Source organism: Sebastes fasciatus, chromosome 21 (genome assembly GCF_043250625.1).
Source record: "Sebastes fasciatus isolate fSebFas1 chromosome 21, fSebFas1.pri, whole genome shotgun sequence".
NCBI lineage: Eukaryota > Metazoa > Chordata > Actinopteri > Perciformes > Sebastidae > Sebastes > Sebastes fasciatus.
In genome coordinates, this window is record NC_133815.1 from 631,917 (window position 1) to 644,620 (window position 12,704).

Sequence of the window (12,704 nt, forward strand, 5' to 3'; positions counted from 1 at the left end):
CTGGACTCAGACCGGCTGGTCGCCTGCTTCCCGGAGCCCCGGGAGGTGGAGTGGAGAGTCCAGCGGCTCCGGGTCTGCCTGGAGAAGGTCTCCATCACACACTTTGACGTGGGGGGCCAGATCCGGGTCTTCACCGGCTGCACCGACAAAGAGGTCGGAGTGAGGTACACCTTCAACGACTGGCTGTCCTACGTGGACGCGCAGGCTCTGCCCGTGGCCGCGGATCAGCCGGGCTTCGTGGGAGAGCGGTTCAGCTTCACCGTGTACACGCCGCCCTTCATGGAGCCCAGCTCGGCCGTGCACTTCGCCGTGTACCTGAGGAGCGAGGACGGGGAGTTCTGGGACAACAACGAGGGGCAGAACTTCACCCTCCAGTACCGCTGCATGCCCAGCACCGCAAAGTTTGGCAGCGCCGCTTTCCACGCCACCTGACCGCTGCGTGTGCCGCGCGTAAAACCTGTAAACCTGTGCGTAAAAGCTATACATCTGTGCGTAAAACTGGTAAATCTGTGCGCAAAAGCTGTACATCTTTGCGTATAACTTGTAAATCTGTGCACAAAAGTTGTACATCTTTGCGTATAAGTTGTAAATCTGTGCGCAAAAGTTGTACATCTGTGCGTAAAACTTGTAAATCTGTGCGCAAAAGCTGTACATCTTTGCGTATAAGTTGTAAATCTGTGCGCAAAAGTTGTACATCTGTGCGTAAAACTTGTAAATCTGTGCGCAAAAGCTATAAATCTGTGTGCAAAAGCTATACAACTGTGCGTAAAACTTGTAATTCTGTGCGCAAAAGTTGTACATCTGTGCGTAAAACTTGTAATTCTGTGCGCAAAAGCTATACATCTCTGCGCAAAAGCTATACATCTGTGCGCAAAAGCTGTAAATCTGTGCGCAAAAGCTATACATCTGTGCGCAAAACTTGTAATTCTGTGCGCAAAAGCTATGAATATGTGCGTGAAACGTGTAAATCGGTGTGCAAAATATATACATCTGTGCGTAAAATGCTGCTAAAATGCTTTTACACGCAGCTGCTGAATAAAAACCCCATCTGTGTTACACGACGAGTCTTTTTGAGATCAGATCTAGTTTCCCTTCATTGTGGCCTCTGATTCTGTTGTGTCTTATTCTGTAATGAAATCAGTAAAACTGTGGAACGTGTTTGTGGAGGACAACACAGCGGACGGTTCTGGATGTTTGTCTGAACTTCGATCGATGGACTTTCTTTGTTCCCACTTTAAGGAAAACATGCTTTAGTGTCAACAACCTTCTGGACGTTTTAGACCGTGTTGACACGAGTGTCTCCGTCTCACTGCTGCTTTTGGACTCCATCTGTTGATCGGGAAAAATGGATGTGGAACATTTTCAAAATAAAACAACAACATAGTAGTTGAGTTGTGTTTTTAATGCAGACTACAGAGGAGTTTTAGGACTCGCCGTTAGTTTCCATTTATTTCTTTAAAATCAGTCTGCAGACTCACATTATCGTTTCAGTTTAAGTGCAGATTGGTTTGAAAAGTTATCCTGTGAGGAAATCAATGGAAATCAATGGAAATCAACGGAAATCAATGGAAATCAACGGCTCCCTGTGGATCAAATGCAGCTGATTGTTTTACAGTTTGATCATCTGTGATATTCAGTAAATGAGATTTATAGAAAAACTGCTAAAACATGCAGAAACCAGCAGATCCTTTAAATCTGCAGCCAAAAACATAATAATAATAATAATAATAAACATTAAGGAGAATATTCTGCTGTTATTTTAATAAAGAAATTTATCAAAAACTTGTCAAAACAAACTCAATCAATAAAGAAAGTAAAGGAAGGAGGGAGGACTAGGAAGTAGAGGAAGGAAAGGAAGGAAGGCGGATTAGAACACTAGGAAGGAAAGGAAGGAAGGAGGATTAGAACACTAGGAAGGAAAGGAAGGAAGGAGGACTAGAACACTAGGAAGGAAAGGATGGAAGGAGGACTAGAACACTAGGAAGGAAAGGAAGGCCGGAGGACTAGAACACAAGGGAGGAAAGGAAGGAAGGAAGGAAGACTAGGAAGGAAGGAAGGAAGGCCGGAGGACTAGAACACAAGGGAGGAAAGGAAGGAAGGAAGGAAGACTAGGAAGGAAGGAAGGAAGGAAGGAGGACTAGAACACCAGGGAGGAAAGAAGGAAAGGAAGGAAGGAGGACTAGGAAGTAGAGGAAGGAAAGGAAGGAAGGCGGATTAGAACACTAGGAAGGAAAGGAAGGAAGGAGGATTAGAACACTAGGAAGGAAAGGAAGGAACGAGGACTAGAACACTAGGAAGGAAAGGAAGGAAGGAGGACTAGAACACTAGGAAGGAAAGGAAGGCCGGAGGACTAGAACACAAGGGAGGAAAGGAAGGAAGCAAGGAAGACTAGGAAGGAAAGGAAGGAAGGAGGACTAGAACACTAGGAAGGAAAGGAAGGCCGGAGGACTAGAACACAAGGGAGGAAAGGAAGGAAGGAAGGAAGACTAGGAAGGAAGGAAGGAAGGCCAGAGGACTAGAACACAAGGGAGGAAAGGAAGGAAGGAAGGAAGACTAGGAAGGAAGGAAGGAAGGAAGGAGGACTAGAACACCAGGGAGGAAAGGAAGGAAGGAAGGAAGACTAGGAAGGAAGGAAGACTAGGAAGTAAAGGAAGGAAGGAAGACTAGGAAGGAAAGGAAGGAAAGGAATGAAGGATGACTGGGAAGGAAAGGAAGGAAGGAGGACTAGGAAGGAAAGAAGTAAAGGAAGGAAGGAGGACTAGAACATTAGGAAGTAAAGGAAGGAAGGAGGACTAGGAAGGAAAGGAAGGATGGAGGACTAGGAAAGAAAGAAGTAAAGGACGGAAGGAAAACTAGGAAGGAAAGAAGTAAAGGAAGGAAGGAGGACTAGGAAGGAAAGAAGGAAAGGAAGGAAGGAGGACTACGAAGGAAAGGAAGGAAAGAGGACTAGGAAGGAAAGGAAGGAAAGGAAGGAAGGAGGACTAGGAAGGAAAGAAGTAAAGGAAGGTAGGAGGACTAGCAAGGAAATAAGTAAAGGAAGGAAGGAGGACTAGGAAGGAAAGAAGGAAAAGAAGGAAGGAGGACTACGAAGGAAAGGAAGGAAAGAGGACTAGGAAGGAAAGGAAGGAAAGGAAGGAAGGAGGACTTGGAAGGAAAGGAAGGAAAGAGGACTAGGAAGGAAAGGAAGGAAAGGAAGGAAGGAGGACTAGGAAGGAAAGAAGGAAAGGAAGGAAGGAGGACTAGGAAGGAAAGGAAGGAAAGAGGACTAGGAAGGAAAGGAAGGAAAGGAAGGAAGGAGGACTGGGAAGGAAAGAAGGAAAGGAAGGAAAGAGGACTAGGAAGGAAAGGAAGGAAGGAGGACTAGGAAGGAAAGGAAGGAAAGAGGACTAGGAAGGAAAGGAAGGAAAGGAAGGAAGGAGGACTAGGAAGGAAAGAAGGAAAGGAAGGAAAGGAAGGAAGGAGCACTAGGAAGGAAAGGAAGGAAGGAGGACTAGGAAGGAAAGGAAGGAAAGGAAGGAAGGAGGACTAGGAAGGAAAGGAAGGAAAGGAAGGAAGGAGGACTAGGAAGGAAAGAAGGAAAGGAAAGGAGGACTGGGCGCCGGCCTCCATGTTGTAAACATTGGAGCCTGAACGAAGCTCCGCCCACCAGCTGGAGGACGTCCTCATCCTTCAGCGTTCTGATTGGACCATAAACGATGACATCACACTGAAGAGGAACCCCAGAAATACTGACCTTTGACCTTTGACCCCATAGACCTGGCCGTCGTCAGGCGGCTCAGCCAACGGGTGCATCCCAAAGCTCTTAATTGCATCCCCGTTTCCCTCACTTGTGTTTTTTCCTTGCGTCTTAGTCCCTCCCACCAGGGAAGCATGGAGAGACGCAAGGAAACCATGCGAGGAGAGAGGAAACGAAGAAATACGATTTAAGAGCATTGGAACGTCGTTTCCTCTGAAGCGTCACGTGAAGCGACGTCCGTTTCTGATGACAGCAGCAGCTGATCACATCTGGATCAGCTGTCAGTCAGCTTTAACAGCTGTTTGTGTCTGAACTGTACTAGTACTAATAAAGAAACAGAGTTATTATCAGTGGCAGAGCAGCAGTGTTTTCTCCATTTCTACTGGCTCAATATCTTTATATTATTTATTCATTATTAGTGTCAGTAGTTACTGATATTCTGAAATTGAGTTCATTATTTAATAACCCAGAATAAGACTATGGTGTCTTTTGAACACATTATTTATCAGGCTGAATGTTTCAGGGAAAATGTAAATGATGTAACTCGTATCAAACCTGAAGTTCAGATATCAGCCTCATGTGACTGAATGGAAATGATGATAAATGATGTAAAAGGTGTTTGTTGCTGACAGACAGACTCTCCTTTTCTCTCTGACTTTAATAGTTTCATTAATAAAAGTTAACGGGGGAAATAACAGATCATGAAAAGAAAAATCATTCTAATAAATGCAGAGTTATTTTCAGTCAGTTCATCAGGTATTATAAAGCCCTCTGACTGTCAGGCTGCTTCACTGACGCTGTGTGAAGCAGAGATACTGCAGGTCCTTCTGCTGCTCAGAGCTTCAGTTAACTCAGATTATAACTAGATGGTGAATCAGAAGACAACTAAACTATAAAACGTTTAATCTGTGATCTGTTTTCACTCCGGTATAAAACTCAGTGATGTTGAGAGGTAATGTTATCAGATCAGTCTGATCGGCAGCAGCGTCCAATCAATAACTGATATCCAGTAAGGGGGCGTGTCGGTCGGTAAAAGACTTCCGTGGAGGATACACTGGTGTATCCTCGCTCATAGCTCCTCCGGCAAGCCTCCTCGATCCTCGCTCCTCGCTCCTCGATGCACAAATAAGAGCTTTGGGACGGTCTTCAAGATGGCGCACCAGAACAACTTCCGGTTCAAGCGAGGATCGAGGAGCGAGGAAACGAAAATTAAGAGTTTTGGCATGCACCCCAGGCCGTCGTCAAACGGCTCAGCCAACGAGACAACGTCTCTTCTGTACGTCACATCAGTCAGGGTTGTCTGTCCATCCTTCACCTGTCTGTCTGTCCGTCCTTCACCTGTCTGTCTGTCTGTCCGTCCTTCACCTGTCTGTCTGTCTGTCTGTCCTTCACCTGTCTGTCTGTCTGTCTGTCCTTCACCTGTCTGTCTGTCCGTCCTTCACCTGTCTGTCTGTCTGTCCGTCCTTCACCTGTCTGTCTGTCCGTCCTTCACCTGTCTGTCTGTCTGTCTGTCCGTCCTTCACCTGTCTGTCCTCTCTCCATAAGGCCTGAGTTCAGGAGTCCTCTGAAAATAGTCCTGTTGACCGATGACGTCGTCTGTTGACCGACGTGACGCCGTCTGTTGACCGTGTCAACACGGAGCCAGAGGATCAAAGTGAAGAAGGAATATTTCAGGTAAATCTCAGAGAGGTGACCTTGAGGACAGCGGCGGTGTTTATTCTTCTGATCGTTCTGGAATAACCTCGACTCAGCCGACAGACACATGACACACGTTGTAGAAATCACTGCACACCTTTCTGTAGTGATCGGCTCACTGCTGCTGCCACACTTCACTGGAAAAACACAATACCCATGAGCCTTTGCTGCATGCTACGGAGGAGAAGACATGCAGACGATGATTTGTTTGACTCGTCCTTAAACCAACAGATGGGTCTATTAATAGCCGCCGTCGCCATCTTGTTTTTTCACTCGCCGTCATCTCTTTTTTTTTTGTCGTCACCATCTTGTTTTTTTTTTGCTCGTCACCCTCTTGTTTTTTTTTTGCTCGTCACCCTCTTGTTTTATTTGCTCGTCACCCTCTTGTTTTTTTTGCTCGTCACCCTGTTGTTTTTTTTTTGTTCGTCACCCTCTTGTTTTTTTGCTCGTCACCCTCTTGTTTTTTTTGCTCGTCACCCTCGTTTTTTTTTGTCGTCACCCTCGTTTTTTTTTATCGTCACTATATTGTTGTTGTTGTTTTGGCCGTAGCTATGTTGTTGTTTTTGTCGGCACTATTTTGTTTTGTTTTTGCTCGTCACCCTCTCTTTTTTTTGTCGTCACCATCTTGTTTTTTTTTTGTCGTCACCATCTTGTTTTTTTGTGCTCGTCACCTTCTTGTTTTTTTTGTCATCACCATATTGTTGTTGTTGTTTTGGCCGTAGCTATGTTGTTGTTTTTTTTGTCGTCACCATTTTTTTTTTTTTTTGTCCAACTCATCTTCTTTTTTTGGCTGTCGCCAACTTGGCAACCAGAAGTGACAGGAGAGGGTGGAGCTAAGTCGGCGTGATGACATTTAGTCGTCTCATTTAGCTACTTGTTAGTAACCTCCTTTTTAAAGACAAATAAAGGCTTCAAAATTCAACAGTGGGATATGTACTGACGTATTTTATATCGTAGAACAAAACGTTAAAATCTTTATTTCAGACATCCGACTAAACGCCCGCTGACTTCCAGACGAGGGAACAGGAAGTGATGAAATAAGAAGTCATTTCAGGGTTTCCTGTAGCTCTCTAAACTCTTTCTGGTTCAAAACATCTCCTCCCAGAGGCCTTCAGTAGTGAGCCGCGGGTCACAACCCGGTCTGAAGTCCTTCACGTGAATGCAGGACTCGTACGGAGCACGTGCACGACTCCTGTGCACGACTCCCGTGCGTTGGTCTGATGAAACAGCTGTCGCTGATTGAGCAACGTGATCTTTAACACCTGTGTAAGTGGGCCAGTGTGCTGCTCGGCCTTAAACCAACAATGGGTCTATTAATAGCATCCGCTGGTACCTTGTGTGGGTCAGTCACCTCCTCCACCTCCTACCTCCTCCACCCTCCTCCACCTCCACCAAAAAAAACAAACGCACCTCTGAGGTGACATCAGTCACGCTGTTAGAGAGTGTTTCACTGTCCACCTCCAAACAGACACTAAACACACAGCAGTCAGGTATTTATCCCAACTAACTAATGTAGCCTGGTGGCTTCTTACAGCTTGTCCTCTGAAAGGGACGCTGTGAGAGCGGCGAGAGTGAACCACAACGGATAAACAACGAGCTGAAACGCCATCACCCGCCGAAGGAAATCAAACATCCGTCACTGCTGGTGATGACCTGCAGCTGATCCACACTGCTTCATGTCTTAATAACACAAACTCATTGACTGTGAATAAGAAGAGGACCAATTCACCGTGACGTCACCCAGTGGATTGTGGACGACGGTTTTGAGGCCTCAAGTTCGTCATTTTGGCCGTCGCCATCTTGGTTTTTGGCCGTCGCCATCTTGGTTTTTGGCCGTCGCCATCTTGGTTTTTGGCCGTCCCCATCTTGGTTTTTGGCCGTCGCCATCTTGGTTTTTGGCCGTCGCCATCTTGGTTTTTGGCCGTCCCCATCTTGGTTTTTGGCCGTCGCCATCTTGGTTTTTGGCCGTCGCCATCTTGGTTTTTGGCCGTCCCCATCTTGGTTTTTGGCCGTCGCCATCTTGGTTTTTGGCCGTCGCAATCTTGGTTTTTGGCCGTCGCCATCTTGGTTTTTGGCCGTCGCCATCTTGGTTTTTGGCCGTCGCCATCTTGGTTTTTGGCCGTCGCCATCTTGGTTTTTGGCCGTCCACATCTTGGTTTTTGGTCGTCGACATCTTGGTTTTTGGTCGTCGACATCTTGGTTTTTGGTCGTCACCATCTTGGTTTTTGGCCGTCGCCATCTTGGTTTTTGGCCGTCTCCATCTTGGTTTTTGGTCGTCGCCATCTTGGTTTTTGGCCGTCGCAATCTTGGTTTTTGGCCGTCGCCATCTTGGTTTTTGGCCGTCGCCATCTTGGTTTTTGGCCGTCGCCATCTTGGTTTTTGGCCGTCGCCATCTTGGTTTTTGGCCGTCCACATCTTGGTTTTTGGTCGTCGACATCTTGGTTTTTGGTCGTCGACATCTTGGTTTTTGGTCGTCACCATCTTGGTTTTTGGCCGTCGCCATCTTGGTTTTTGGCCGTCTCCATCTTGGTTTTTGGTCGTCGTCATCTTGGTTTTTGGCCGTCGCCATCTTGGTTTTTGGCCGTCGCCATCTTGGTTTTTGGCCGTCTCCATCTTGGTTTTTGGCCGTCGCCATCTTGGTTTTTGGCCGTCGCCATCTTGGTTTTTGGTCGTCGTCATCTTGGTTTTTCTTCTTCTTTTTGGTAGATAGAGCCCCCCTGCCCGTCTGGAGGCCCCCGAACCACAGTTTGAACACCTGGCCTTCTACATATAGCATAAACCGATACTGAATTTAAACCTCAATACCCAGAATTCCTCTGATCTGTAAACTTCAATCTGAGCTTCTTGTTACCTAAAAGGACGAGATGAGTTTGGACTTCTTGAGTCATGAGACGACTTCATCACTCTCTCCTCTTCGGTTTATTTAAACTGATAAAACATTTGACACTTTCATGACCTGTCACATTATATATTAATATTAATATTATTATTATCACCTCCTCGCTCTCGTTATAGAACAAAGTCTCTCCGTGTGACGTCAAGGTTTTCTCAGAGATAAATAAATAAAGTGATGAATCAAACGAGTGAATATGATAGAAGTCAGATCTGGTGTTTCAGTTCTTTTATAGGTTTATATATCAGATAGAATCACATCAACGATGGACAGCTTGTGCGTTAGAATACAAAAAACAACACTAGAAAGAAAAGAAATGCAGGGATGCACCGATCAGTCGATTCTGCTCAAACTGCGTTAACATGATGATGACATAATAACACGTTAACGCACATCTGTTTCACTCAACCTTCCGGATGTAGTAGCGGTCTCAGTGTTAAAGCTAGAGTGAAGATACTGGGATCATATGAAACTAGAAAACCTGATGAATCCATCGGTAGAACATTTTGAACAAATATGAATTTGCGATTAATCGGAATGAACTACTTTAATCGACCGACAGCTCTAAGAGGCATCAAGTATTAAATCAAATATTGACGCCTATCGGGGCTGTTAGTCGATTCAAATAGTTAAATACTTGATGCCTTCTTTATAACTACATCCAGTTAATAACATTCCTATAAACGAGTTCAAGTAATTAATCAATTAGACATTTTGAGTAAAGCTAAACCTTTTGGAGAAAACATGAATGTGTTCTGACTTTATTTATTTCCACATAATGAGGCTCAAACAAGAAAAGATTTAACTGGATATAAAGAAAAATCAAACAAACGTTAGTTTCACTGGATGTCTCTCAAATTAAATAAATCTTTGGTCTAATAAGGTCAGTGTATCTTTCGGTCATTGATTTTCCTTCACAAACGGATATTGAAATACAAAAATGAGTGGGTCAAAAAGGGGATAAACTAAACCTAAAAAAAATGGTTGATTTTCATTTTTTTAATATTCTGCAACAGGAAGTTGCCGTTTACAAAGTAAGAGCGCGTCTGAGGACGGCGCTGCTGAGGAACTGGGGGTGATGGACACGGATCAGTACGTAGTTTTTAGAAACAATAAAAGAGTTTGTCTGAGGGAAGAAGACACGACTGCAGAAAACTAACTTCAGTGAAAGATATTCACAGATTCAAACTTCCCGGATCAATAACTCAGAACTTAGTTGTTAGAGCACCAACGACGGCTCTTTCTATATTCAATTATTTTAATATTAATATTCTGTCTTCTAGTGATATTTTTTTTTTAAATAGAAAATGGAACTCAACCCATTTTTTTTAAGTTTAGTTCATCCCCTTTTTGACCCCGATAAAGAAAAACGCCTCGTATTTCAATATTCATTTTTGTGTTTTAAAACGAAAAATCAAATAACCCACTGATTTGTTGTTTAATATTCGTTTGTGAGAGGAAAATCAACGACCAAAAGATACGCTGACCAATTAACAACAAACATGAAGTTATTTTTTAAGTTCTGCTTTAAGCTGAATATCTGTTTGTTTCTGCACATCTTTGGGTTTTGGACAAAACGAGACAGCAGAGGACGTCCCGTTGGACTCTTCTCTGATGTCCTATCGACCGACCGGTTCACTGTGTATTAAAGGAAATCACTGGCAGATTAATCGGTGGAGTAAATGATCGTTAGTCACGAGCTTTATTTGAACTAAACAACAGTGAGAACATGAAGGAACCGAAGAGGAAGGAACTGATCGGTGCATCCGTGAAAGAAAAAACTCCAAAACAAACGGCAGGTTCTTCACCGCTTCACTCCGTCCTACATCTCCCACAATGCATCTCACAGCTCCACCTCCGCACAGTCGTAGCAGATGATTGGGGGTCGCAGAGGAAGCAGGTTGGTGGTGGTGATGATGTCAGAGCGGTGATCCGCTCCAGTGTCTGATGTCACTTCCTGTTGTTTGCTGGGTCCACCTCCAGCAGCAGAGGGGTTAACCCTCCACCACGATCTTCTGGGTCTCGAACATCTTCCCGATGGACACCTGCAGAGAAGAAGAACACCGAGTCACTCGTCCTGTTCGTCGTCTTTACGTCAAATCAAACAAGAATCTGTCCAGAGAAACTAAACATCGTCTTCGGTTGCAGCGGACGTTCAGCAGGTCTGTCTCCGTGTGAGGAGCGCTGGTTTTGCAGACTTGGAATCGATTTTCGTGAAAGTAGGTTTGTTATAAACACGAGAAACTGAACACGATAACTGGGACATGCAATATGAACAGGCGACGTCGAGAGGAAATCATTCAGGTAAAACTCCATCTACAGGTCCGCAAACTTAATTAGGTGAAATTTATTTGGAATTATTTATTTATATATCTTTATTATTATCATTATTATTTTACACTTTAATTAATTATATTTTTTATATTTCTTATTTATTTCTTTAATAATTATTATCTTTGCTTAAAATTTATTTTTAAGTCATTATATATAAATATTTTATTTTTTATTTCTAATTTATGGTTTAGGTTGTTGTAGTCATTTTTCTTGAGGAAATATTAAAAAGAATGATTAAAAAAAAAGAAAGAAATACAGATTATCTAATCTGGTGTGTGAATTTATTTGATTATTCTTTATTATTATCTTTTGTTATTTCTAATTTATTTATTTACTATTATTATTATTGTTTTATTTTTCAATTGATTATATATATATATAAAATTGTCTGTAATTTTTATTTATGGTTTAGGTAATTTTTCTTAAGGAAACAATAAAAAGCATGATTAAAAAAACAAAGAAAGAAATACAGGTTATTTAATCTGGTGTGTGAATTTATTTTATGAATTTGTTATTTTTTGTTATTATCTTTTATTGCTTATTTATTTTTTCATCATTAATATAATTATTTTAATTTTTAATTTATTCTATATAACTGTAATTTTTTATTATTTTTAGGGTTGTTGTTGTTATTTCTTTAATGAAAATAAAAATTATGATTAAAAAAAGAAAGAAAGAAAAAAAACTAATCTGATGTGTGAATTTATTATATAAATGTTTTATATTTTTATCTTTATATTTCGTATGTATTTATTTGTATTAATATTACTATTATTATTATTTAAATTTTTAATTGTCTATCTAATCTGTGGTGTGAATTTATTTCATCAATTTGTATATTTTCTATTTCTTAATAATTATTATCTTTTATATTTTTATTTTTAATTTTTTTTATTTATTATATATATTTAATTTATTAAATAATAATTTAGCGTCTCTGTTGCGTTCCATCAGGTAAACGTCGTGTTTGTCGTGACTGCGGCGCTGGAAGCAACACGCGTGTGTTCAGTGTCCAGAGAGCCTTGTCACTGTGTCATGTCAATATTACCCATCTGAACTCTGTTGTCAAATACAAGAGACAATTATGGCCGAGTGGGATGCAGCTGTGTGTGTGTGTGCGTGTGCGTGTGCGTGCGTGCGTGCGTGTGTGTTTGAGCCACAGTTCACAATCGATCTCCTCTTTTTTTCTGCACGAAGACACGACAGGCCGATCGAGCCAACATGACCAAATACGACCCTGAACGCGGAGCTGCTGTCTCGTCTGTACGTCAGCGGGTCTCTCTGAACACACACAACTATTACTACACAACTATTTCACAACTAATAAAGTTATTAAAACATTCTGACACAACAGAGGACCAAACAACGCTGCACACATTCACTGCAGTACTGGACTTCATATCTATTCTCATTATTATCGACCTTAGTTCTCTTCATCGTCGGTGAATATAGTGTTTGGGTTAATTTAGGAAAACAGAAAAAGAGTTTAATGAAGTAAAGATGAGACACTAACGTTTGGTTCAAGATTTCTATTATCAGAATCAGAATCAGGTTTCTTTTCCAAAGTAACAACACAAATATATATATTTACAGTGACATATATGTACATATTACAAACAAATGTGCATTTAAGTCTGTTTAATATAATATAAAAATGTGCATTAAAGTCTGTAAATTATAATCTATAAATGTGCATTATAAACTAAATTATAATCTAAAAGAGTGCATTTAAAGACTGTAAATTAAAATCTTAAAATGAGCAAAAATGTGCATTGAAGAAGTTAAAATAAAAAATAGTGTATTAAAGACTAAATCATAATCTAAAAATATGCATTAAAGGCTGTAAATTATAATCTATGACGGTACTTTACCTCCAGCCTTCAAAATTTCAAGTGTTAATTGTACAAATTAAAGTATATGTGTGTGTTGTGGTACTGAGCTCTTTAACTAAATTAAAAACAGTATTTGTGTTTGTTGGTCACAGCTGGTCATGTCTCTGCTGAACCACCAGGGGTCACAATCCCTCCACTAACAACTCAGAGTTCC

The 12,704-nt window shown here is 41.8% G+C and overlaps 2 protein-coding genes and 1 long non-coding RNA gene across 3 annotated transcripts in view; 2 read left to right on the plus strand and 1 right to left on the minus strand.

Annotated features, from left to right (window-relative positions):
* The window catches only part of ppp1r3g (protein phosphatase 1 regulatory subunit 3G), a 1,866-nt gene extending 480 nt beyond the window's left edge, over positions 1-1,386 (plus strand). The window contains exon 1 of the mRNA XM_074621794.1: positions 1-1,386. This exon is cut by the window's left edge and continues 480 nt beyond it. Within this exon, the coding sequence (XP_074477895.1) occupies positions 1-432 (432 nt within the window). The 3' untranslated portion in view covers positions 433-1,386.
* Positions 1-12,704, plus strand: part of LOC141759878 (uncharacterized) — a 213,177-nt gene that overhangs the window by 51,635 nt on the left and 148,838 nt on the right. The gene's annotated exons all lie outside the window — the stretch shown is intronic.
* lyrm4b (LYR motif containing 4) overlaps positions 8,538-12,704 on the minus strand; it is a 38,243-nt gene continuing 34,076 nt past the window's right edge. Inside the window, exon 3 of the mRNA XM_074622335.1 lies at positions 8,538-10,369. Within this exon, the coding sequence (XP_074478436.1) occupies positions 10,319-10,369 (51 nt within the window). The 3' untranslated portion in view covers positions 8,538-10,318. The remainder of the gene's footprint in view (positions 10,370-12,704) is intronic.